Here is a 23,560-nt window from a genome sequence, read left to right on the forward strand (position 1 = left end):
CTGGAGGAGCTGGAGGACCTACAGGAACCAGACCTCAGGATTGTTCTTGTTGGGAAAACTGGATCTGGGAAAAGTGCAACAGGAAACACCATCTTAAGAAAGAAGGTTTTTCTATCTAAAGCATCTCCTTCCACAGTGACAGCAGAGTGTCAGAAGGAAACAGGAGAGTTTGAGGGTAAAACTCTGGCTGTTGTTGATACTCCAGGTCTGTTTGACCCCAGAAGAAAAGGAGAGAAACAAAAAGAGAGGGTGAAGCTAGAGATGGCTAGAGCCATCTCATTAGCTTCTCCTGGTCCTGATGTGTTCCTGATCGTGATCCAGTTGAACAGATTCACAGAAGAAGAACAAAACACAGTAAAACTCATTCAGAAGGTGTTTTGGAGAAAAAGGCAGCAGGTTACACCATGGTGCTGTTCACACGTGGAGACGACCTGGAGGTGGATGGAGAGTCCATAGATGATTTCATTGATCAAAATCCAGATCTTCAGAACGTCATCAGACAGTGTGTGATGGAGGACACCATGTGTTCAACAACAGAGACAATGATCCTTCTCAAGTCCATGAGCTGCTGAAGAAGATCGAGTCAATGGTTCAGAGAAATGGAAGAAGATACTACACCAATGAAATGCTCCAACAGGCTGAGAGAGCCATAAGAGAAGAGATGAAACGACTTCTGAGAGAGAATCCAAATATGACGCTCGAAGAGGCCAGAAGAAAGGGAGAAAAAAAACAGATTTTATACGGGTCATTGCACGGGCTGCTCCTTTTGTTGGAGCAGGTGTTGGAGCAGGTGTTGGAATAGGTGTTGGAATAGGCATTGAAATAGCTGTTCAGCAGAAATTGGAGCAGCTGTTGGAGCTGGGAGGTCCAATTGGAGCTGCAGTTGGAGTTGCAGTTGGAGCTGCAGTGGCAGCTATAGCTGTAGCAGTGAAGAAGAAGAAGAAGGCTGATGCAGCAGCAGCAGAAGCTGCTTCCAGCCGTAATAAACTGGAGCTGAAGGAAAACTAATGATGGAAACAGAGTGTAACTTTAGTTTGATCTTGTTTCTTTGTTCTGCTCTTCACTGAATGTATGGTCTTTACCAGCAGGTAGCTTTCTGCTAATGTTAGACATGATGAGCATTTTAGTTTCACTGATCATTAGTCATTATTCATCATGGGACTGATGGGAACTTTCAACTCTTTAGTCCAGAACAATCCACAGGTCAGATTGTGTAACATGTGCTGCTCTTGATTTGCTTGAATGAAAAAGGTGAAAGGTTTTAATAGAGCTTGTTTTTCTTGTGCTGTCAGAGGAGGTGTTGGAAAGAAGGAAATTTTTGACTGGAATGAAGCAGTTTGTATAAAAGCAGTGAGATGTTTCTGTGTTGATAAAGTGGGAGCTTTAAAGGTCCAACAACACTGACATGATGCTTCATATATCACATCTACTTTATGCTACTGTGCTATGCTACTCTATCTACTGTCTGCTAACATGTTAATAAACAGAAATATGACAAATGATCTTCTGTGTCAGACTGTTACTGTACAACACATTGATTTAAAGCAGCAACATTTTAGTAGAAGATAAAAAAACAAAATGTCCTCCCTTTGAACATGTTTAAAACGTCATATATCAGTTACAACAACTTCTCAACACATTTGATCTCATTCAGTCTGACTGTGACTCTACCAATCAGAGTGATCTCTGCCACTGATCTATCCCATCCTAGTCTGTTTCCCCATGTCCATCTCTCACTGACCACTCACCTGTTCAGGTCCAGGTAGAGCTACATGCTCCCCCTGTGGCCTCCTGTTGTTACTACACCAGCTACAGGATGAACTCCTTCACCATGAACTCTTGAACCTTGATGCTCTCCCTGGTCTCAGACGTAGATATCAAATATCAGAACAGATCTGGTTTCCCATCAAGTCTCAGACACCAGATTAAAGACTTACAGAGAAGAGAAAGTACTGACTCTGACCTGTAAACCACTTCATGGACTTGGACCCAGTTACCTTTCAGGTCCCATTGTAAGATAAACAGAACTTCTAACAGTGATCATCAGTAGAACCATGATGTTCAGTCCAACAGCTCTCAGCTTTAACTCATCTGAAATAAAAAGAGGATTTGTCCAAACACGAGTCCAGAGTTTGTTCCAGGTTTGGCCTTAAAAATGTGTTAAACTCTAACATGTACAGGTGTCTGTCTGTAGCTCTGACTTCCTGTCCTTTATGTCTGATGACAGGTAGAGCAGCGACACAGGAACGTCTCACCTGTCTGCTCTGTACAGGTGTGTTTACAGGCCACAGCTGTGGTTCAGTCTCAGCTGGGTGTTGGTGCTGTACTGGGTCGACCTCCAGACGTTCCTCGGCTTCTGTAAGGTGTATGTGACCCTGCTGAGCGGCCTCCTGGTGTCTGACAGTCTTCAGTCATGGGCAGGTTTATTCAGTCTACTCGACGTGGTCAGGGCTTTGGTCTGTTGAGCATCATCAGCTGCTTTTTCCTCTGGTTGATCTTTAAGCCTCCTCACTGTGTAAAGGTGCTGAGACGACAGTGAGCAGCAGGGTGAATCAGCAAACTGGTTCAGTGCTGAGACATGTCTGTCTGACCTGGTCTCCAGATGTGGAGGGTGATACTCAGGAAGGAGCATGTAGAAGCCTCACACTGAGCATGCTAACCAGGCTGAAATGTTTGTGTGATTTTGGGACAGAACTAGACTCAGGTCTGGATTATGTTCAGTGTTTTTCAGGTTCGGTCAGAACGATCTCTGGCCTCCTGAAACTCTGTCTGTTCACCTTTTCCAGTGCTCCACCTGTGGGACACCAACACCATCACTCAGCACAGGTGTGTTGATCAGAGCCATTCTGTTCATCCTGTTGTAAATTAACTTTGTTACAGAGTCAGAAGCTGCTGTTTCTCAGCTTCGATCAGACACCACAGCACATTTACTGAGAGACAGGAAGAACCATACAACCACTACAACACGTACATTACAACACGTACTCATGTGAACTCAGTCTGAGTGAGGACACATGTAGACATGAACTCTTAACAGGTCACATCAGAGAGTAGGTGGAAACCACAAAGTTCATCTCCTGTAGCCCTAGCCCTCACATTTCACAGGAACTGTCTGTATTCAGTGTGACACTGCAGAAACTGTTTGAACATCAGTTTGTTCTTACTTTGCTGCTGCTTCCATAACTTCCTGTCTCCATAGTTTACTTGGTTAAAAACCAGCAGATTCATCAGCTCATTCTGAATGAGCCACATCACAACATTAGCTGTAACAGCTTAATGTTAGTTAACATCAGCAACAATAGCTAGTTAGCCGGCTAACTTTGCTAACAGGCAACAGGAAACTGATGCAAATAACAAGAGAGAACATTCATCATGTTAATGCTGTAGTAAACAAAGAGAAGTTCCGTGGTGGTAGCAACACAGGTGTTTACTTAACGTCCTGAAGCTGCCCCCACCCTCAGGTTAGATGATAAATGAAACGTGCCTGAAGGCCTGATTTACAGGACAGACTTCCCTCAGTGTCTGTGTCATATATTAAAGGAGCTATATTTAAGTTCTCACTACATAGCTATCCTCAGCATCAACAGCTGTTTACTCACCAAGACCTTCAGCCATCATTGTGTTTAACAGACCAGAGGTTAGAATACGTCCTCTGAGCAGAGCTACTTCTTCATCCTCTCATGTTGGACTGAGGACTGGACTGAGGACTTGGACTGAGGACTGGACACTGCAGAGACCCACTATCACAGCGTTGTATTAGGAGACAGGATGCGCCTGTGCTGGCTAGTTAGCATGCTAACTTCAGTGGAAGAGAGGTGACAGAGGCTAACATTGGCATTGTTCTAATGTAAAGAAATTATGTTTGATACTGAACTCAACTTTTCTTTCAGACTGCTGAGCAAACTGCTGTTAATGTTAATGTTAGCCGTGTAGTGAAAACGTACATATAGCACCTTTAAGGTCATTGATATTTGCTGAATAGAGATTGTCCTCTTGTAAAATACAATCCACAGCTCGTTACGTTTGGTTGTTAGCAGGACTGTCAGGACAGGAGACTGGGTTCAGTTCAGTCTACTACTGACTGTTAGACACCAACACGGGCAACAACTACTCTGATCTCAGTGAGTACATTTATAACTTTCAATGACAGCGTTCAGCTTTAAAAGAGACTTTGCTTTAGCTTCACATTGACTTTGGACAAAGAACGATAGAACATTGATTAATGATAATGAATCTTTGATTAGTTTTACTATTTATTTGATCTGTGTTATTATTTCTACACTGTAACTGTATTTTATTTCATGGTGGAATAAAACATTTGATCTAGAAACATGTGAAACAAACCCTGAACAAAGACCTGTGGTCAGCGTCTTCAGCCCCACCTGTTTCCTGTCTCTCTGAGCTTATAACTTCCTCACTAACAGTTTCTGTGAATTTGCAAAAGGGTCAAAGACAAAAAGTGTTTTCAAACATCAAAAAATAATAATGTAAAATAACTTTACTGTCTTTTCTGTACATCAGAATGGATCCTGTTTATCCTGCAACAATAATGACTATCACACATTTTACAGAAAAGACTAAAATATCATTCAGTGTAAGAAGTTTATATATGAAACATATTCAGAGGCAGAGCAACATTAATGATATGACACAATACAGGAGTGTTTCTGAGAGTCACAGTGCAGCCTCCAAATCCTGATTCACTGTCATTTTAAATCTTTATACGCTGTCATTCTCCGTCCAACCACCAGGTGTTACACATTTATCACCAAGACCTTTTTATTAAGAAGTGAAATTCAATTAAACAATTTCAACTTAGTTTGACCACATGACTATTTATATATTGTAATAAGAACAGGTCAGTATGAGATTATTATTTCACACTGATCGACCATGGATTGGTCCCGTCATCGGTGTCGACTTCAGGCAGAACTGGGTCAGAAGATGAGATCACACTTTAAACTGAGACTCAGATAAATCCTGTAAAGTCCTGTATCATGGTCTCTTGGTGAACAATGAATACAGTGAAGGAGGATTCATCTGATCCTGTCACTGTTTTCCAAACCTCTGTAGATCAGTGCTGATGGTTTCTGTTCCACTGAACTCTCAGGGTTTATCCTCTGAAGACCTCAACTGGTTCCACTTGTTTGTTTTCTAATCAAACCCATCACATTTTCTGAGTCTGTTACTGACTGTTAACTCTGTCTGTCAGCTCTGTGTTTGGACTGAACATATCAAGCTAACACTTTGTTTTCAGGCCTTTATGTTCAGAGGAGCTGATCAGAGTCAGTGGTCATATTTCATCCAGTTTGTCCTTCATCAACATCAGTAATGAGTTTGTGTTTTCTCCCAACAGAGACTGAGGACCTGGAGGATCTAGAGGAGCTGGAGGACCCACAGAAACCAGACCTCAGGATTGTTCTTGTTGGGAAAACTGGATCTGGGAAAAGTGCAACAGGAAACACCATCTTAGGGAGAGAGGCTTTTCTATCTGAAATGTCGTTTTCCACAGCGACAGTGTCAGAAGGAAACAGGAGAGTTTGAGGGTCAAACTCTGGCTGTTGTTGATACTCCAGGTCTGTTTGACACCGGTAGAGACGGAGATAAAGACAAAGAGAGGGTGAAGATAGAGATGGTTAGATCCATCTCATTAGCTGCTCCTGGTCCTCATGTGTTCCTGATCGTGATCCAGGCCGGCAGATTCACAAAAGAAGAACAAGACACAGTGAAAATCATTCAGAAGGTGTTTGGAGAAAAGGCAGCAGGTTACACCATGGTGCTGTTCACACGTGGAGATGATCTGGAGAAGAATAAAGTCTCCATAGAAACATTAATTAGTAGAAATAAAGATCTTGGTGGCTTCATCAGTCAGTGTAGTGGAAGACACCATGTGTTCAACAACAGAGACAATGATCCTTCTCAAGTCCATGAGCTGCTGAAGAAGATCAACTCAATGGTTCAGAGAAATGGAGGAAGTTACTACACCAATGAAAAGCTCCGACAGGCTGAGAGAGCCATAAGAGAAGAGATGAGACGACTCCTGAGAGAAAATCCACAAATGATGCCCAAAGAAGCCAGAAGAAAGGCGGAGAGAAAAAACTGGTTTATACGGGCCATTGCACTGGCTGCTCCTGCTGGAGTAGCTGTTGGGGTAGGTGTTGGAATAGGTATTGAAGTAGCTGTTGCAGCAGAAATTGGAGCAGCTGTTGGAGCTGCAGGGGCAGCTATAGCTGTAGCAGTGAAGAAGAAGAAGGAGGCTGATGCAGCAGCAGCAGAAGCTGCTTCCAGCCGTAATAAACTGGACCTGAAGGAAAACTAATGATGGAAACAGAGTGTAACTTTAGTTTGATCTTGTTTCTTTGTTCTGCCTCTTCACTGAATGTATGGTCTTTACCAGCAGGTAGCTTTCTGCTAATGTTAGACATGATGAGCATTTTAGTTTCACTGATCATTAGTCATTATTCATCATGGGACTGATGGGAACTTTCAACTCTTTAGTCCAGAACAATCCACAGGTCAGATTGTGTAACATGTGCTGCTCTTGATTTGCTTGAATGAAAAAGGTGAAAGGTTTTAATAGAGCTTGTTTTCTTGTGCTGTCAGAGGAGGTGTTGGAAAGAAGGAAAGGTTTTGACTGGAATGAAGCAGTTTGTAGAAAAGCAGTGAGATGTTTCTGTGTTGATAAAGTGTGAGCTTTAAAGGTCCAACAACACTGACATGATGCTTCATATATCACATCTACTTTATCTGTCTGCTAACATGTTAATAAACAGAAATATGACAAATGATCTTCTGTGTCAGACTGTTACTGTACAACACATTGATTTAAAGCAGCAACATTTTAGTAGAAGATAAAAAACAAAATGTCCTCCCTTTGAACATGTTTAAAACGTCATATATCAGTTACAACAACTTCTCAACACATTTGATCTCATTCAGTCTGACTATGACTCTACCAATCAGAGTGATCTCTGCCACTGATCTATCCCGTCCTAGTCTGTTTCCCCATGTCCATCTCTCACTGACCACTCACCTGTTCAGGTCCAGGTAGAGCTACGTGCTCCCCCTGTGGCCTCCTGTGGTTACTACACCAGCTACAGGATGAACTCCTTCACCATGAACTCTTGAACCTTGATGCTCTCCCTGGTCTCAGACGTAGATATCAAATATCAGAACAGATCTGGTTTCCCATCAAGTCTCAGACACCAGATTAAAGACTTACAGAGAAGAGAAAGTACTGACTCTGACCTGTAAACCACTTCATGGACTTGGACCCAGGTACCTTTCAGGTCCCTTTTTTTGAGGGATTGTGGACTCCTTGTTAAATACGGTTTTCTAGCAGAAAACTTTCATGACGCGTGAGGTAAATGTAATTTTTATATTAATATGAAATAAATAGTAGTGTAGTTTAACTGACAATAGATATCTAAGTAACTAAAACCTTGATTTAAACATAAATATAGATAAGAGTACTGCTGCTGCTGCTGTCACCATTAAGCACGGTTGTTGTAGATTATTAATGAAAACATACACAAATCCAGAAAATATAAATCTTGTCCAGAAACGTTTTACTCTAAAGGTAATTTAAATACAGATCATTTGTAGTAATAAATACAATATATAATACATGCTCCTCACATATCGTGTTCTGTTTTATGTTCAAATGTATTTCAAAATCGTTTTCAAAAGTATTTAGGAAAGTTTTCACTTTCAGTTTACTGTAAACTGCTGAGTTCATCACCGCCCACCGAAACTGGAGCACCCTGTCCTCTATTACGTCCGCAGAGACGACGTAAATAATGAGCGCCTGCCGCTCAAGGAAGTTTCGTTTTTGATTGAACAGAGAGAAAATGAGCGGCAGAGGAAAAGGAGGAAAAGGACTCGGTAAAGGAGGCGCTAAGCGTCACCGTAAAGTCCTCCGTGATAACATCCAGGGAATCACTAAGCCCGCTATCCGCCGTCTGGCTCGCCGTGGCGGAGTCAAGCGTATCTCCGGTCTCATCTACGAGGAGACTCGCGGAGTGCTCAAAGTCTTCCTGGAGAACGTGATCCGTGACGCCGTCACCTACACCGAGCACGCTAAGAGGAAGACGGTCACCGCCATGGACGTGGTCTACGCCCTGAAGAGACAGGGCCGCACTCTGTACGGCTTCGGAGGTTAAACCCGGTCCACATCCACCGAGACTCAACATCAACAAAGGCTCTTTTAAGAGCCGCCCACCTCCTCTACAGAGCTCTGTCCTGTTATATCATATACACACACACACACACACATACATATATCTATATACCGGGGTTTATGTATGTATATGTTCGCCTGAGTCTCTTTTAATGAGCTCATATCCAAATAAACATGATGGTAAAATTCCAGTTTATATTTGACGCTGGGATAGACTGTAGCTACAGTTCTGTTGTTGTGTGTGTCTATATAGCAACATATATAATAATACACTATAAAAAAAGTATGATTTTGTAAGGAAACAATGACAAAAGTTATTGTAGCTTTTATTTAGCTAGTCTGAAAAATCTTAAGTAAGAACAGTTCTAGTTTGAGATCTAGTTCTAGTCTACCTGAGGAGAAGAGATGTGTGCACCACATAAGGTGGTCACATCGTATATTCATATACGATCAGGACATACAAAATACAATCACACGGACAAATCCAGAGTTATCACATCAGACAGATTGTGTACTGCAGTCACACTAACAGAAAAACCTCCACCGTCATGAGTAGAGAAAATGTAGCTTAGTGTTTGTAGTGGGCAGAAAAACTGAATTTTACTCAGTTTTACCACTACAATGATGCTTTGGATACAAATATTCATATATTTGATCTAAAATGATCTGGAATGAAAACGCTCAAATGACACGTTTAACACAAGTGATCAGAGGGAACACGGCTCTTAGATGAGGCGGTGGGTGGCCCTGAGAAGGGCCTTTGTGTGGTTGGAGTAAAGAGCAGGTTTACTTGGAGCTGGTGTACTTGGTCACGGCCTTTGTTCCCTCGGACACGGCGTGCTTGGCCAGCTCACCGGGCAGCAGGAGGCGGACGGCGGTCTGGATCTCCCTGGAGGTGATGGTGGACCTCTTGTTGTAGTGAGCCAGGCGGGAGGCCTCACCGGCGATGCGTTCAAAGATATCGCTGACAAAGGAGTTCATGATCAGCATGGCCTTGGAGGAAATCCCAGTATCGGGGTGGACCTGCTTCAGGACCTTGTAGACATAGATGGCATAGCTCTCCTTCCTGGTCTTTCTCTTCTTCTTGCCGGTCTTAGTGACGCTCTTAGAAACAGCTTTCTTTGAGCCTTTCTTCGGTGCTTTCACTGGATCAGCGGGCATCTTCGGTTCCTGTGAGATTCTTCTCGTGGATGAGCTCTGTCGCCTGTGATGGTGCATTTATGTCCGCTTCATGCTAAAACAACTGCGCTGTTGCTCGCACAGGATTGGCTGCATTTTTAACTGCGTCTGCGCATGCGCCAGAGAAGCAACCTCGGCAGTAAAATGTATCAAGCAGTGGCCATCTTTAGAGACATTCTGGGTTAAAAGGGTTTAGGATCTTTACCTGATTTAAATTACTGCACAGTATATATTTTATATACACAGTGGTGATGGACAGGTGAAGCCTCGTGAAGCCTCGTGAAGCTCTGAGGCTTTCCTTCTAATTGTGCCGGAAAAGATTCAAAGCTTCGAGGCTTCAGTCTAACTACGAACAGTGACATCTGGTGGCCAACTGAAGCCACAGCAACCTCTCGAAGCACTGACACTGTTTCAATCCCATGACAGCAATAAAAGTTCAGAAAGACTGTGGACATTTTCATGTGCTGATGTTTTTGTTCATGTGTACTAATTAATAATCACATCACCATTCAAATGAATGATACGCTCAGACGCTGCAGCAGAGGTACAAATACGTTCTTTGTTTAGAGTAAGACATTATTGTTGGATAATAATGGTGCATCTTATACAGCTTGTTTAGCGCCAAACCACCCAAAGCTGTCAAACCAATGAAACGCTTCAAATCATTTTTGAACCAATGAAGCAGCGATGACGTTTATCAGTCACATGACAATGGTGTTTTGATACAAGCTCCGACAGTGTTTCGAATCACTCCGTTTCAGGAAGAGTGACACAAGCTCCAAACCTCTGAATAATTTGTCCTTCACTAATACTAATAAAGATATGAGTCATTACCTACAAAATGTATGTAAAAACGTTTTGTGATTTTCCCATTTAAAAGTCTTTGGATATATATATATAAATATATATATATACAGCTGCTACACTCGGGGGTTCTATTTCACCTTTTCAGTGATAATAATAAATGATTTTATTTACTTATCAGTTTGTAAACTCTGATATATAATATATATATATATATATATATATTTGTTTGTAAACTCTGATATATATATATATATATATATATAATCTGTTCTGATATTTGAGGTAAACTAACAAGCTCTGATGACAATAAACACTGACATATTATTTATATTCTGTTCGACCTTGTTATATAAGGTCTAATCAAAGCCATACGATGTGAGGAATCGGTCATGTCACCTTATATCTTTACATGAAATACATTGATGCACCAGAACAGAGTATTCAACTAACTCATCTTTATTTTGGCGAAAAAAAAATAAGTTTTACTTCGAAATGTTCTTTCGTCTTTATAAGAAGCAGCAAAGCCATGCGACACATGAACAGGTCAGTTTTACATGTAGACCAACCACGTGTATCCATCGTGACAAAATGGCGCCAGAATAAAAATGGCGTCAGTCCGTTCTGACTATTTGGTGTTGTGTGGTATAATGACAACAGGACAGAGCTCTGTAGAGAAGGTGGGCGGCTCTTAAAAGAGCCTTTGTTGATGTTGAGTCTCGGTGGATGTGGACCGGGTTTAACCTCCGAAGCCGTACAGAGTGCGGCCCTGTCTCTTCAGGGCGTAGACCACGTCCATGGCGGTGACCGTCTTCCTCTTGGCGTGCTCGGTGTAGGTGACGGCGTCACGGATCACATTCTCCAGGAAGACTTTGAGCACTCCGCGGGTCTCTTCGTAAATGAGACCGGAGATACGCTTGACTCCGCCACGGCGAGCCAGACGGCGGATAGCGGGCTTAGTGATTCCCTGGATGTTATCACGGAGGACTTTACGGTGACGCTTAGCGCCTCCTTTACCGAGTCCTTTACCTCCTTTTCCTCTGCCACTCATTTTTTTTTTTTTTCTTCTCTGTTTCAACAAAGACGAATCTGTCCTTCAGCGCGAGACACTAGATACTTATTTCTTAGCTGCGGACGTAATAGAGGACACGAGGCGCCAGTCTCGGTGGGCGGGGCCAAACTTCGCAGTGCTCCACACAGTTGTAGCAGTAAACTAAAATTGAAAATTCTTATTTATTTATTTATTTATTTATTTATTTTTATTACAAAACCAAAAGAAAACACAACACAACATATTTATTTTCTGATTATCCAGAGGCTCACATGTTCTTTTAATCTATTGTGTATTCTTTTGTAATTAATAATCCACAATCAGAATCGTTTTATTGCCCAGTATATTTACACACATTTGACTTGATATATTGGTGCCAAACAATGATTAAGTTAAATATGAGAGATAATAAAGTAAAAGCAAAAAGCCAGTTCTGTGATACAGAGTGTAACATAAAGAGAGTCAAAATGTTGACAATAGAACAATATAAGAATATGTACAGTTTACTGTAGGAATAATTAGTATAAAGAGTGCAAATGTGTAGGGGTAATAGTCCAAAGAGATGTGTGTTAATTAATCACATTAAGTAAACAAAATGTTAATAATTGATAACTAATCATTACTTTTGTTTATGGTATTACAAGCAGTGGTAGTAATAGTGCTTTTAGCTCTACTTCCGTTTTTTAAAAATGTTTTAATCAGTTTTAACAGTGAAATTGTTACAAATACATTTTTAAAAGCACATTTAACACAATATTATTAGTGTTATAACAGTTTCTCATTGAATTTATTGATTTATTACGTTTTCACTAAACACAAATAAATTAAATAAAATAGTAGTCCCATTAAATCCGGTGCGAAGGAAAATGTCTGTGGTAAAACAGCAGAAGAAAATAAATATTTGTTGTAATAGGTCGTTTTATTAAAATGGAGGAGGGGTGTAATACGCACTCCGAGACAGAAGGTGGCACCTAAACACACAGACCGCCGTTAAGAACCGAAAACAAGACGCAAAGACGGAAACATGCAGAGAATCATGGCTGATACTTCATTTGTCTGTAAACGTACCAGCGGTTAAATGTTCCTGCGCCATGTCGCCACGGTGAGTCTCAAACCGTCACCGGTCGATTCTTCACCAAAACCTCGTTTTTGTTTTATGTTGATATCTACTTCGCTCTTTAAAGCCAGTGGGTGTGGTCTGCTAACGTTAGCGACATTAGCAGAACATGCTGCAGCTGTCAGACAGAAAAGATAAATATATTCAGACATTAGTCATTAAATTCATTTACCGAGGTTTGTAAAAGTTAGCGGGCTTTCAGTTGATGGTTCTGTCGGCAGATTCAAAAGTGACGCTTCCATGCCAAACTCCGTTTAGAAATCAGCTAATTTTAAATTTACACAAATACACAAGCGTCACAAGTACTCGCTAAGTCTAAGTCCTAAATAAACAAGACATTCTCTTTAATTCGGCACACACTCCATACACAACAACACTAGTTTACACAGATCTTCGGCTTAAGGAAGTGGTTTGCTTGTCATTCACTCCCATGGCCGGCGACCACTAAAACAACACATGGAACTGATGGGAGTTCAGTGAGCATGGCAGCAGCCTCCTCCTTCCTGTAAATCTATATGCAGGAAAGTAGTAGACAGTACTTTTACTCAAGTGCTGTATTTGTACTGATTTATACTTGTACTGCACTACATTTGAGTAGTGTTGTAATATTTATACTCCTACATTTATTTTAAAAGTGTAAAACTTTTCTAATCCATCAATAAAACCGGACATTCTGCATAATAAATAGTTTCACTGTTAGTTCTGTAATTATATTTTAAAAAGTCAGTTTATTTTCTTGTTTTGTCCATCCATCAGTCTTAAACTTATGTTGTTGTGTTTGACCAAAATATGACATTTTATAGTTTAAACCAGCAAATGTTTTACATATTTATTTATTTAGTAGCAAAAACTGATTCTTAGTTTTAGTTTTGTCTTTCAAAGACCTCGTCAGTTATTTTAATTCATCTATCCATCCATTTTCTGTTGTTTATCCAGGTTCAGAGGGAATTAATTTAGTTAACTATCTCAGTAGGAATCAATAGAACTTGTAGTTCATGTTGTTTCCATCATATTTTCATAGTTTAGATGGTGAAAAGTCTTAAATTGAACCCAGCAGAAGTCAGATATGAACCCACTCTGCTCTAAAGTTGTAATAAAATATTGACACTTTGAAGCTGTGGTTTTTCTTCTCTCCAGTCTAATATGGATGAAGTGAACGTGGTGTGTCTTCTTGTCTGGAGATGTGTGGATGCCTGCTGCCTGCTGTTCGACCTGCTCGTTGGGACGGTCGCCTGGCTGCTGCGCCTCCTGTCCGGCCTGAGCGCCTCCACCCTGGTCGAGTACTGGAACTTCGCCCTCTTCTCCTTCCTCACCGCCACAGAAGCCATCTCTGGTGCCGCCCACGGAGCCCTGCACGCCGCGGAGGGCTGGCTGCAGTCGCTGGGGGGCGTGTTTGAGAGTTTCAAGATGGTGGGACACCTGTTCTGTCACGTGACGTGGCGCACCAAGGAGCTGCTACACCGCGGGCTCGTGTCTGGGAGCTGCGTCCTGCGACAGACGCTTGAGGGCATCGTAATCATGCTCAGCCTCGTCCTCTACTTCGTCAACACGATGGTCAACATCGTCCTCATCGGCATGCAGAACTGTCTGTCGGTGGCGGCCGGCGTGTGGGAGGTGGTGGCGGGCCCGGTCCACAGAGTGCTGGAGCTGGCTCTGACCGCGCTCACCTTCCTGTACAGCTGCCTGGTGGGTGCTTCCGTGCTGCTGTGGACGCCGTGCCAGCTGCTGCTGGACTCCCTGGGAGCGCTGGGACGCATCTTCCTCACCGTGATCATGGTGGACTCTCACAGCTTGCTCGTCACTGCAGCCGCCGCCACCATCTCTCTGGCTCTGCTGCTGTTGAACCCTCGGCTTCCTGTGCTCGCTGGGCGGCTGAGCCTCCGCCTGGTCAACGCCATGCCAGGAGCTCGTGGCGCTCAGGTGACCGTTCGCCGGCTGTACGCGGTGCTGCTCGAACCAGCTCCGGCCGACCAGGTGGTCCACACCAGGACAGCACCGGATGTGACCAGGACAAGGCCCCCGAGCTCAGACACAGGTGGTTTAACCACCGACCAGCTGCCAGAGACCGACCTGAGCGAGCCAGACTCGGCTCAGGCTCAGGAGGACGGCGGCAGCAGGACGAGCCCCTCCCAGCCGAGCCCGGCGGCGGATGGCGAGCTGCTGAGCCTCCTGAAGGAGCAGGAGGAGAGGAAGAAGTGCGTCGTCTGTCAGGATCTGAGTAAGACGGTGCTGCTGCTGCCGTGCCGACACCTCTGCCTCTGCCGCCACTGCGCCGACATCCTGACGCAGCGACGGCGCTGCTGCCCGCTCTGCCGGCAGAACATCACCCAGACCCTGGACGTCTTCCTCTGACAGACCACACCGAAGCACAGGACAGAAACACGGCTCCGGGGGCTGCAACAACCGGTCGATTAATCAATTAGTCGATCGATGGAAAGTTAATCAGCAGCTCTTTAGTTAATCGAGTCATTTAAAAAAAAAAAAGATATATCAAACTTCTCTGGTTTCAGCTTCTTAAATGTGAATATTTACATAAGTGAAACCTGTTTATCAGACATTTGAAGACGCCATTTTGAGCTCTGAACATTTCTCACAGTTTTCTGATCAATCAAACACCTAATCAGTTAATTAAGAGAGTAAGTGACAGATTAATCAGTAATAAGAATAATTATCAGCTGCTGCTCTGTCTGTGTTTTCATATTAGATGATCATTATTTATTTATCTGAGCAGGGACAGTGCAGAATTAAACATCATCCAAAGCGATGACTTCACCAGGTTTAAACAGCTGCTAATTCCAATTATTAAACAAATGGCCTCTGACTGCAACTAACAATTATTGATTAATCTGCCTGTTACTTTTGTCTGTGAAATGTGAAATATTCTCAACACGTCTTCAAATGTCTTGTTCGACCAAAACTCCAAACACACCAGAACTATTTAGTTTACAGTGATTCAAGACAAAGAAAAGCAGGAAGTCTTCTCATCCATTAATCGATTGATCGGTTTATTGAACAAAGTCTAATGTTGACAGAGCAGTTTGTGCCAAACAGCTGATGAAATGAGGAGTGAAACACTGGAAATGTTTTCAGATATGAGTGATTTTTTTCTCCTGTTGTCAAACCAGTCAGAATTAAACACAGCTCGTTATTTCTGCTTTTTACTCTGAAAAAAAAAAAAATACTATATTACTTTAAGCTGTTACCACAACCATCAGATCCAACTGAAATATTATTTTCATCTACATAATCAGTCACTGATTTTCAGACAAACAGCTGGATCAATCAGCGACTGTTTAATAATCAATAATCAACATTTTTAAAGCAAAAATGAGCAAAAAGCTTTTTGGCTCCTGCTTTAAAATGCAACATGTTGAGTTCATGAACATATTTAGTGTTTTTGACTGAGACAAAATGAGAAAATTGAAAATGTTAAATCTAAAAATTCAGTATTTTCTAACATTGATAAAATGGTCGATTGATTGATGATAGCTTTTACATTCATGAATGTTTGCAGTTTACATTTAAAGTCTGAACCAAGTTTTATTAATGTTTACTTTTTTTCCTTTTTACTGAATTTCTTGTTGCACTTTCTGCATTTCACCTGCTGCTCAGTGTCTTTGTAGAAGCACAAATACTAAACTGTGTTTCTGCTTCCTGGTGAATTAATTTATTTATCTGATAAGTCTGAAATAACAGAACAACAGAGAAGCTCTTAAATCTTAGAAACTTTAACACTGGATTCATACACTTACAGTTTTGTGCCAAAGATTTAAAGTTACAGTCGTTTTTGTACTTATGTAAAAACAAATGTGTTTCTGCTTTTGTTTGTTTTTTTTTAATATTGTGAACATTTATTTAAAAAACTATAAAAGCTGTCTTTGAATATCTGCTCAGGATCTTTAATTTGAGTTCATTTTAAACTATTTTAAGTCCCAACATTTCCGCTAATTTGATCTGCTACAGATTAAATACAATAATTAAGTTATAAAATTCATGCCCTGTTTGTTTCTGTTTTATTTTTAATTCAAACTCTCACCAACTTTCTAAGAAGAAAGGCTTTTGTAGAAGAGCTCAGAGCTAAATGAAATGACCAGTTGGAAGCTTAGTGGTGGAGACGTTGACGTCATGTGACCGTGGTGTAGTTGGTTTATAGCCTAACATTAGCTTTTTACTTCTGGAGGTTGGATTTAGGCTTCAAAAAATGTTGTGTAATAACTGTTGTGTTTATTTTTCTAGATTATCTTGTTGATCAAAATGTTGAAGTATCAAGGACTTTAGTTGGTCGCTGTTTATTTCCTGCAATAATCCAAATCCTTTAGGTTTTTGTGGAAGGAACCAGGCTGATGCTAACTTCAGGGCTGGACTACGGACTACATATCCCACAAACCCACAGGTGTGCGCCAGGTGAGTTTTAAGCATGAATGTAAAATTTGTAAGTTGATTATTTATCACTTAATGAAATTAACAGGCAGCCAGTGTGATAAACAATTAAAGTCAATTTTTAAACAAAAATGCCAAAAATGTCCTCAGCTACTTCCTGCTTTTATTTGACTTATTTCTAAACTAAATATCTGACATTTTATGGACTTAACTTCTCGGAGTAATAGATTTGTTTTCAGCAAATTAACTGGTGATGAAAATAGTGTAGTAATAAATGCTTTATGTTCTGTTAGAGGACTCGGTTGTTTTCAGCTGTTGCTGTGAAGAACATGTGAGTACAGCTGTAGATTCACAGTCTAAGTTCAGTAACTAAGTTTATCACAGGTAGAAACACAGAGAAGAAGCCACAGCTGCCGTCCTTTCACTGTCTCCGTTTCCTGTCTGCAGGTTTATTTCAGCTCAGTCAGGTTTAACAGTTCGCTGTGGTCAGTTTTTAGGGTTTGCTGCTTTCAGCATATGTACAGTTACAAAATAAGCTGCATGGGAACATATACAGCGGTGGACAGTAACTACACACATTAACTCAATGACTGTACTTGAGTTACTTGTGCTTTATTTGAATGTTTCTATTTATTTTGCTCCAGTACATTTAAAAGTTAATTTGTAGATCAGAATTTTCCACTCAAGACATTACTTATATTTTCAGCATTTAAAACTGTTTAAATTAGTCAATTCATTGATTAGCCGGTCAACCTGAGGTTCAATCTGCAAATATTTTGGTAATAATTGTTTGAAGTCATTTTTCAAGCAAAAATAACAAATTTGTGGGTTCCAGCTTTTTAAATCTGAGAATTTGTCAGTTCTTCTATCTTTGTGTTGTTGAATATTTTGCTGTTAAAACTAGCGGTGGACTGATTATTACTTTAATTTTAGTTTTTACGATCATCTGCATCATTTTTTTTTTAATCCGATTCCCGATTATTATTTTTGTTTGTGACGCAGTCGCCTCTGTCTACGTCCCGCCCACAGCACTATCTGATTGGTTACACGTCACGAGTAATAGCTTACCCGCTTGTTAAGTCTGATGTCACCGGCTGACGTAAATATGTGTCCGGGTCGTCATCTCTGCGTGACTCCAGTTTTCGGTTCTGATCAGATCTGAGTTAAATAAAACTTTTCAGTGTCATTCTACTGTTTTCACTGGGACGAGGAAGAGAAGATGAAATGGCTGCAGCTGATGACGTGAGTTACAATGAGGAAAAACAAAGTTTGACGCTAGCAGGTGCTAATGTTAGCTAGCTAACCTAGCTAACAGCACCAGTTAGCACCCACAGGTAAAAGCAGGTACCCCTGATATAAGCTCTGGGTTTTACAGGGTGTTTCTTGCTGTGAGTCCACATCTTCATGTTTCAGTTAAAGTGAATAAAGCCGGATGTAGTTAGCTGTTTTCACCTTGTTTGCTTTCTGCAGTTTTTGTTTTAAGAAAAGACTGAAAACGTCTTTTTAAATTAAACATTTGCATAAAAGCATTTAATGAATTTTCTGTTATTCTAAATTTTGACACCAATATTTTTTACTGCAGATGTATTTTGGTTCCAAATACTGGTTATCAGTCTCCTTGATTGGTTCCAAATACTGGTTATCAGTCTCCTTGATTGGTAATAATCTGTATCGATAGTGGCCCTGAAAAAAAACATCAGTCAACCTCTAGTTAAAAGAAAACATTTAGAGACATCAGTGTGGGGTAGATGGTTAAAAAGAGTAACTGTCTCAACCAGCTGCAACATTAATTACTCAATAGCACAATAAAATGTAACAGTAAAAACAAAGTTTTCTGTGTTATGACTACTTTTAATTTTGATACTAGCAGTTCAGTAATTATACCTTTTTTGACATTTCAGTGCAGGACTTTTACTTGTAATGGAGTACTTTTACACTGCAGTAATAGATCTGAATACTCCTCTTCATTCAGAGAGTTTCAGGGTTGGAGAGGAGGAGGACCGAAGCTGTTTCCTGAGTCAGAGCGAAGCTGAAACAGACGACACTGTGACCAGACTCCAGTAAGAAAACAGATGTTTTAGTGAATCTGAAGCAGGAGAGATGATTCCTCTGTACATCACCGTCACTGCTCTGATGGTCACATCAGCAGCTCAAGGTAAGAATGAAGTATTCATAATGATCATGATTACAGCACCATTTTATTAATGAACAAAAAAGTCCACATATTGGTTTAGATTTAGTTATTTGATCAAAAAACACATTTTTTCAAGTCATTGTAAACCCTGTAAAAGTCTTTTGTCGAAGACAATTTGAGATGTTATATCTTGTTGAAAACGTACACTTGCACATAGCTTTACAACTTTATAAGGTCATCTCTCGCATTGCAATTTTTTAATTACTTTTTTTTTTTCAAATTGTACAGCGGGTAGATGTAAACATTGTTTAAATTTTACATAAACAAAAGACTTTTCCAAACAAAAATAAATAAAAAATAATAGACATACAACAATAATAATATTAATAATGATGATAATAATAATAATAACAATAGTCGATCTCTATTAATATCTCCTATTCAAACCCAGTCTTACAGCAGTTGATGAAGTGATTGCTAAATATAATCTTTTGATTTTGTGTGCATGGTCATAAATTAACATTTTTTCATGACTTGTAGTTTTAAAAAAGTCATGAAATTTAACGTACTGATTAATTTAGCCTACATTAACAGGAATTGTCTATTTGTTCATGGCAATAAAACTTAATTTTGTAGCATCTGCAGCAATATTACATTTATTTATGATTATATTTGGGCACACACAGCATTTTGTTAAGGATCTTCCATCTTGTCATTTTTACTAATGATCAGTTAAAGTGTGTTTGTAGATGTCTAAAAAGTGTAATTTGTTCAATGTTAAAATGGCTTGTCGTAAGTAAAGGTGTTGGAAGATGCCTGATGGAAGAAACAGACTTGTTTGAGTACCGTACTGAACAGTTTTCTTGAAGCTGCCATCTTGTGTCATGATAACATTGGCATCATCAACTGTATAAATAATTTTGCGTACCGGGAGACAAACCTGTCAGTCTTTGGCAAAAATCACAGTTTCTAATCAAAAGTAGGTCATTTGTGTGACTCGTGTAGATCCGATCTGTTTTTTAACTTTTAACACATACAACACCACTGAGAAGAGTGAAGTTTAAAGAGGGCTGTCTCTGGTTGGTAAGTTTTTGACTGTCCATATGTCTTAAGGTAAGAATCTCTATCAGTAGAGTTATAATGACCTTGACTGGCTTATATGACGATATGTCAAGCTCAGGACTGTTAATTAGCCTGATAAGATGGAGATGTTTTGATTTTGCGAATGCTAGCCATCAAAATTTGGATGTAGCATTAGCTGTTAATGTTATTTTTCTGGAGTCTAATGTTAGCTAGCATAACTGAACTCATGCTAGGGCTCTATAACTGCTCATTTAATGTTAGTAATGTTACCATTTTGTCAACAATCGCAATATAAGTTAAAAGTGCCAACTTGATGTTAATCTTAGTCTCCATAGTTTCATTTTCTTTGTGCTAAGATTACTAAGGTTAACACCACAACATAATTAAACTATATGCTTTTGTGTTTGTTTTCATGAGACAACTGTGGAGTAAAGTTATATAAAATAAAGCTACATTACCACTGATGTAGTTAAAGGGAACGATTGTTAGTCATCTAATTATACCGACCAAACAGCAGTTGCAGTCGTTGTTAAGAGCAAAAGGTGCGTTAATATTTTATCATAGCAAGTCATAATGATAAAATTGTGTGACTCTCTCCACCAAATATAAAATACGCCATCTTTCCATTTGATTTTTTATTTGTTTGATTAGTTAATCATCCAGTGTATTTTGATGGTGATGATTCAGATAGAAAATATCTGAACATTTTAATTTTCAAACATTCTTGTTATGATTCTTGAATCTCTTTGTCTTTCAGTTTGTATATAAAGGAAGACATTAAGACATTTACATTGGTACAGATTTTCAACATAAGAATTAATCACATCAAGAAAAACCTGCATGATAATCAAACCTATGAAGAAAATCATGAACTGTTTCCCTCCTACATAGTGAAAAGCAGATGTCCACTGAAGGTGGTGTGGTGAAATATGTTGTCAAATATCTTTGTGTTAGGCCACAGCTGCAAAAACACAGTGTCTCCAACCTCTAGAAGCAGGGTAATACCGTTAGAAGAAGTCCCATAAAGGGATGAGTGATGCCCATATGCAAGAAAAGTGGGCTCTGAGTTCTTGACCAACACAGCGCCTGTAGGATGTGAAGCAGATCCAGGCAGACCGATGTACCACTCAAACTGGTAAGCTCCTCTCACAGGTGCAGTGAAAATACCTGTGGGACATTTATTTTTGTCATTTCAAATGGAAAATGAACATCTGTCAGTCAGTAACTTGAGCACAGAAGAAAAGTGACATTGTTTTTTTTAAATATCTCAGAGTTCAGTACCTGAGTTTGAGTTGTAGGCCTTCCCAATGTTTGTGACGACATTTGTAAAGACCAGAGTTGTGCGTTGGGGGAAGGTTCCGATTGTTATGTCGTGGTTGCCAGTGTACAGAGAGGCTGAGAAAGCCACTGGTTTGACTGAGAGAGAGACAGGAATGTGATTTAAACTGTCTGTGGAGACACTGCTGTCTATCAACAAGTCAAACCTTCTCTATAAAAGTATCATAATGAAAAAAACATTTATGTTCAATGAAACCATTATTTGACTGAATTAATTTCATTGTTTAGCAGAGAACTGCTGTGGTTACAAACATGACATGATATTATTGAGATCGCTCACTCATTATCTTGTTATATTAGACACTGTTTTCCATTCTGGATTTTAAGGTTGTTGTTTTTTTTTTTAGAATAAATACAAGTACCTTCCGCCTGTTGCTTCAGTTTGGTAATCTCAGTCTCCTGCTTCTCCAGCTTTTCTGCTTGTGCTGAGAAAAAAGCACAAATTTTTTGCAACACCATTGATTTCTTTGCAAATTGCCTCAGTATACTTTTGATTCAGCAAACAACACACAAACCATGTCTGTCTTGATATTAATGAACTGCTATGACATGACATAGAAACCTTTTGTAAAACAACAGTGGTTCCTAGTGAAGGTTTCCTGATGCTGTTACTTCTATCACTACCTGACATGATACTGTACCTTGGTTCTCCTTCTGTAAGAACGTCATCTCCACCTTTTGTTGAGCCACTGAGGCGGTCAGTTCTCTCAGCACAGCCTGGACGTCCTGTGGACAGGGCTGCTGGAGCGCGATTTGCTTTGCAAGAATTTCTTCATCTGCCTCCGCTGTAGACTGAGCAGAGCAGACCAGCTGCAACAAGAGAAACACAGTGATCTTCATTCTCACATTGGAAGTTTTCTCAGTTGAACTGTGTCTTCTACAAACCTGTGAGCTTTTTATAGCTCAGCAAAAACAGGCGTGTAGATCAGGGAGGTGGATGTCAGAGAGATTTTTAGAGGCAGTGGCTTAATTCAACTTCAACAATCATATCTCCATAATTTTTAAGGTTTGCCACTAATCACATTCCTCAACTACCTATCAAACATTTCAAATGGCTCTTTTCAATGTGAGATCTGTCTCCAACAAAACATTGATTTAAAGTGATTTATTTTATCTGCTATCGTAGCTTTTAGGTCCTTGTTTAGCACTAATGGTCGTAGCCAACTTGTTGAGTTGGTGGCCTTGTGAGTGTCTTAAAGCAGATTTTAAAATGTCATCAAAATTCTCATTATACATTTTCATTGTCTGAAGCTCAAACTTGAAGTTCTCCACCAGAGTATACTGGCAGCAACTTATTGCCTCCTAAAACCAATCACCAGTTTTTTAGCTAACTGCTATAAAGATACAAGAGCATTTGATTTTTTTAATAACTTTTCAGTGTTTTCGGGGGCTTTAAGCTTCATTTCAACAACTTTATATTTTGTTTCTGATAAGAACAAGACAGACCAGGTTTGAACTCATCAGTGATCAGATCAACAAGCATTTTAAGTTGGGGTTTTCCCATTCATCTCAAACAAGCTGTCCTTTCATTTTTCCTCATTCCTCAAACAACAAAACAAACTGACTATACATGTCACATTGTATAGTGTGCCATCATCAGGACGGGGAGCAAAGAAACCACAATGAGGAAACTACAACTCTGCCCTAAACTTTGTCCAGATTTTTTCAACAGTAGCCCTAATCCACCATGGGTGAGCCCTCCAACAATATCTCCTTTTATACAGGTACAGAAGGTGGGAATGTTGTGTTGTTATTCCACCTGGCTGTTCTGTCTAAAAAGTACCAGCAGAGCTGAGCAACACAGACACCAGTGCTCAAGTATAAACACATGAGAGAGAAGGCCTTGTGTTTTTAAGGAGTTTTCAAACTCCTAAAATCTTTTGGAGACACTGTTGGCCCCCGTTTTAGTTTGAAAACTCTGGGGTTGCAGTTTAGTCTGGACAAACAGAAACTGAGTCTTTTGGAGACACTTCCTGATTGGGTCCTGTCAGTCATAACTTATCCATCTATTTCCTCATACTTCTGGCACTGTGAGAGACTGATGGTTTGAGATGCTGTTAACACATAGTACTTATTAATGTTAAAGACCTGAATGTTTATAGCAAGGCTCTGAATCTTTACTCTTCTTTGTACCTGGCATTTTTTGGTGTCAGTGTGATGGTCTGAGGATAAAAGCTGTCCCTCAGATTGATCAGCCTGATCAACAGATCTAATCTACTGCCCCAGCTTCAACTTTGACTTGATGACTATCTTTTGCTGCTGTTTTAGCTAGGTCACAGAACTTCCTGGTTAAAA

General features: G+C 40.2%; 6 protein-coding genes across 6 annotated transcripts; 3 read left to right on the forward strand and 3 right to left on the reverse strand.

Moving 5' to 3' along the window:
• Positions 1–6: 6 nt before the first annotated feature.
• Positions 7–6,788, forward strand: LOC108890167 (GTPase IMAP family member 9-like). Its single transcript, XM_051067498.1, has 2 exons — positions 7–205; positions 5,577–6,788. Exon 2 carries the CDS (start codon positions 5,633–5,635, stop codon positions 6,317–6,319), a length of 687 nt encoding a protein of 228 aa, XP_050923455.1. The 5' UTR covers positions 7–205; positions 5,577–5,632; the 3' UTR covers positions 6,320–6,788.
• Positions 6,789–7,805: 1,017 nt separating this feature from the next.
• Positions 7,806–8,220, forward strand: LOC108890172 (histone H4). Its single transcript, XM_018686995.2, has one exon. The coding sequence runs from the start codon at positions 7,851–7,853 to the stop codon at positions 8,160–8,162; it is 312 nt and encodes a 103-aa protein (XP_018542511.1). The 5' UTR covers positions 7,806–7,850; the 3' UTR covers positions 8,163–8,220.
• A 697-nt stretch (positions 8,221–8,917) lies between these two features.
• On the reverse strand, positions 8,918–9,389 carry LOC108890174 (histone H2B 1.1). The gene has a single exon (XM_018686998.2). It carries the CDS (start codon positions 9,338–9,340, stop codon positions 8,966–8,968), a length of 375 nt encoding a protein of 124 aa, XP_018542514.1. The 5' UTR covers positions 9,341–9,389; the 3' UTR covers positions 8,918–8,965.
• Positions 9,390–10,605: 1,216 nt separating this feature from the next.
• LOC108890175 (histone H4) lies at positions 10,606–11,257 on the reverse strand. Its single transcript, XM_018686999.2, has one exon. The coding sequence runs from the start codon at positions 11,211–11,213 to the stop codon at positions 10,902–10,904; it is 312 nt and encodes a 103-aa protein (XP_018542515.1). The 5' UTR covers positions 11,214–11,257; the 3' UTR covers positions 10,606–10,901.
• A 751-nt stretch (positions 11,258–12,008) lies between these two features.
• On the forward strand, positions 12,009–16,324 carry LOC108890173 (E3 ubiquitin-protein ligase RNF26). The gene is made up of 2 exons (XM_018686996.2): positions 12,009–12,315; positions 13,468–16,324. Exons 1-2 carry the CDS (start codon positions 12,292–12,294, stop codon positions 14,680–14,682), a joined length of 1,239 nt encoding a protein of 412 aa, XP_018542512.1. The 5' UTR covers positions 12,009–12,291; the 3' UTR covers positions 14,683–16,324.
• Positions 16,325–20,533: 4,209 nt separating this feature from the next.
• On the reverse strand, positions 20,534–22,151 carry LOC108890180 (collagen alpha-1(VIII) chain). The gene is made up of 4 exons (XM_018687006.2): positions 21,907–22,151; positions 21,628–21,690; positions 21,209–21,343; positions 20,534–21,094 (listed from the first exon to the last, which is right to left on the reverse strand). Exons 1-4 carry the CDS (start codon positions 22,103–22,105, stop codon positions 20,811–20,813), a joined length of 681 nt encoding a protein of 226 aa, XP_018542522.2. The 5' UTR covers positions 22,106–22,151; the 3' UTR covers positions 20,534–20,810.
• Between the last annotated feature and the right edge of the window lie 1,409 nt (positions 22,152–23,560).

This window comes from Lates calcarifer, unplaced genomic scaffold (genome assembly GCF_001640805.2).
Source record: "Lates calcarifer isolate ASB-BC8 unplaced genomic scaffold, TLL_Latcal_v3 _unitig_1695_quiver_769, whole genome shotgun sequence".
NCBI classification, from domain to species: domain Eukaryota; kingdom Metazoa; phylum Chordata; class Actinopteri; family Centropomidae; genus Lates; species Lates calcarifer.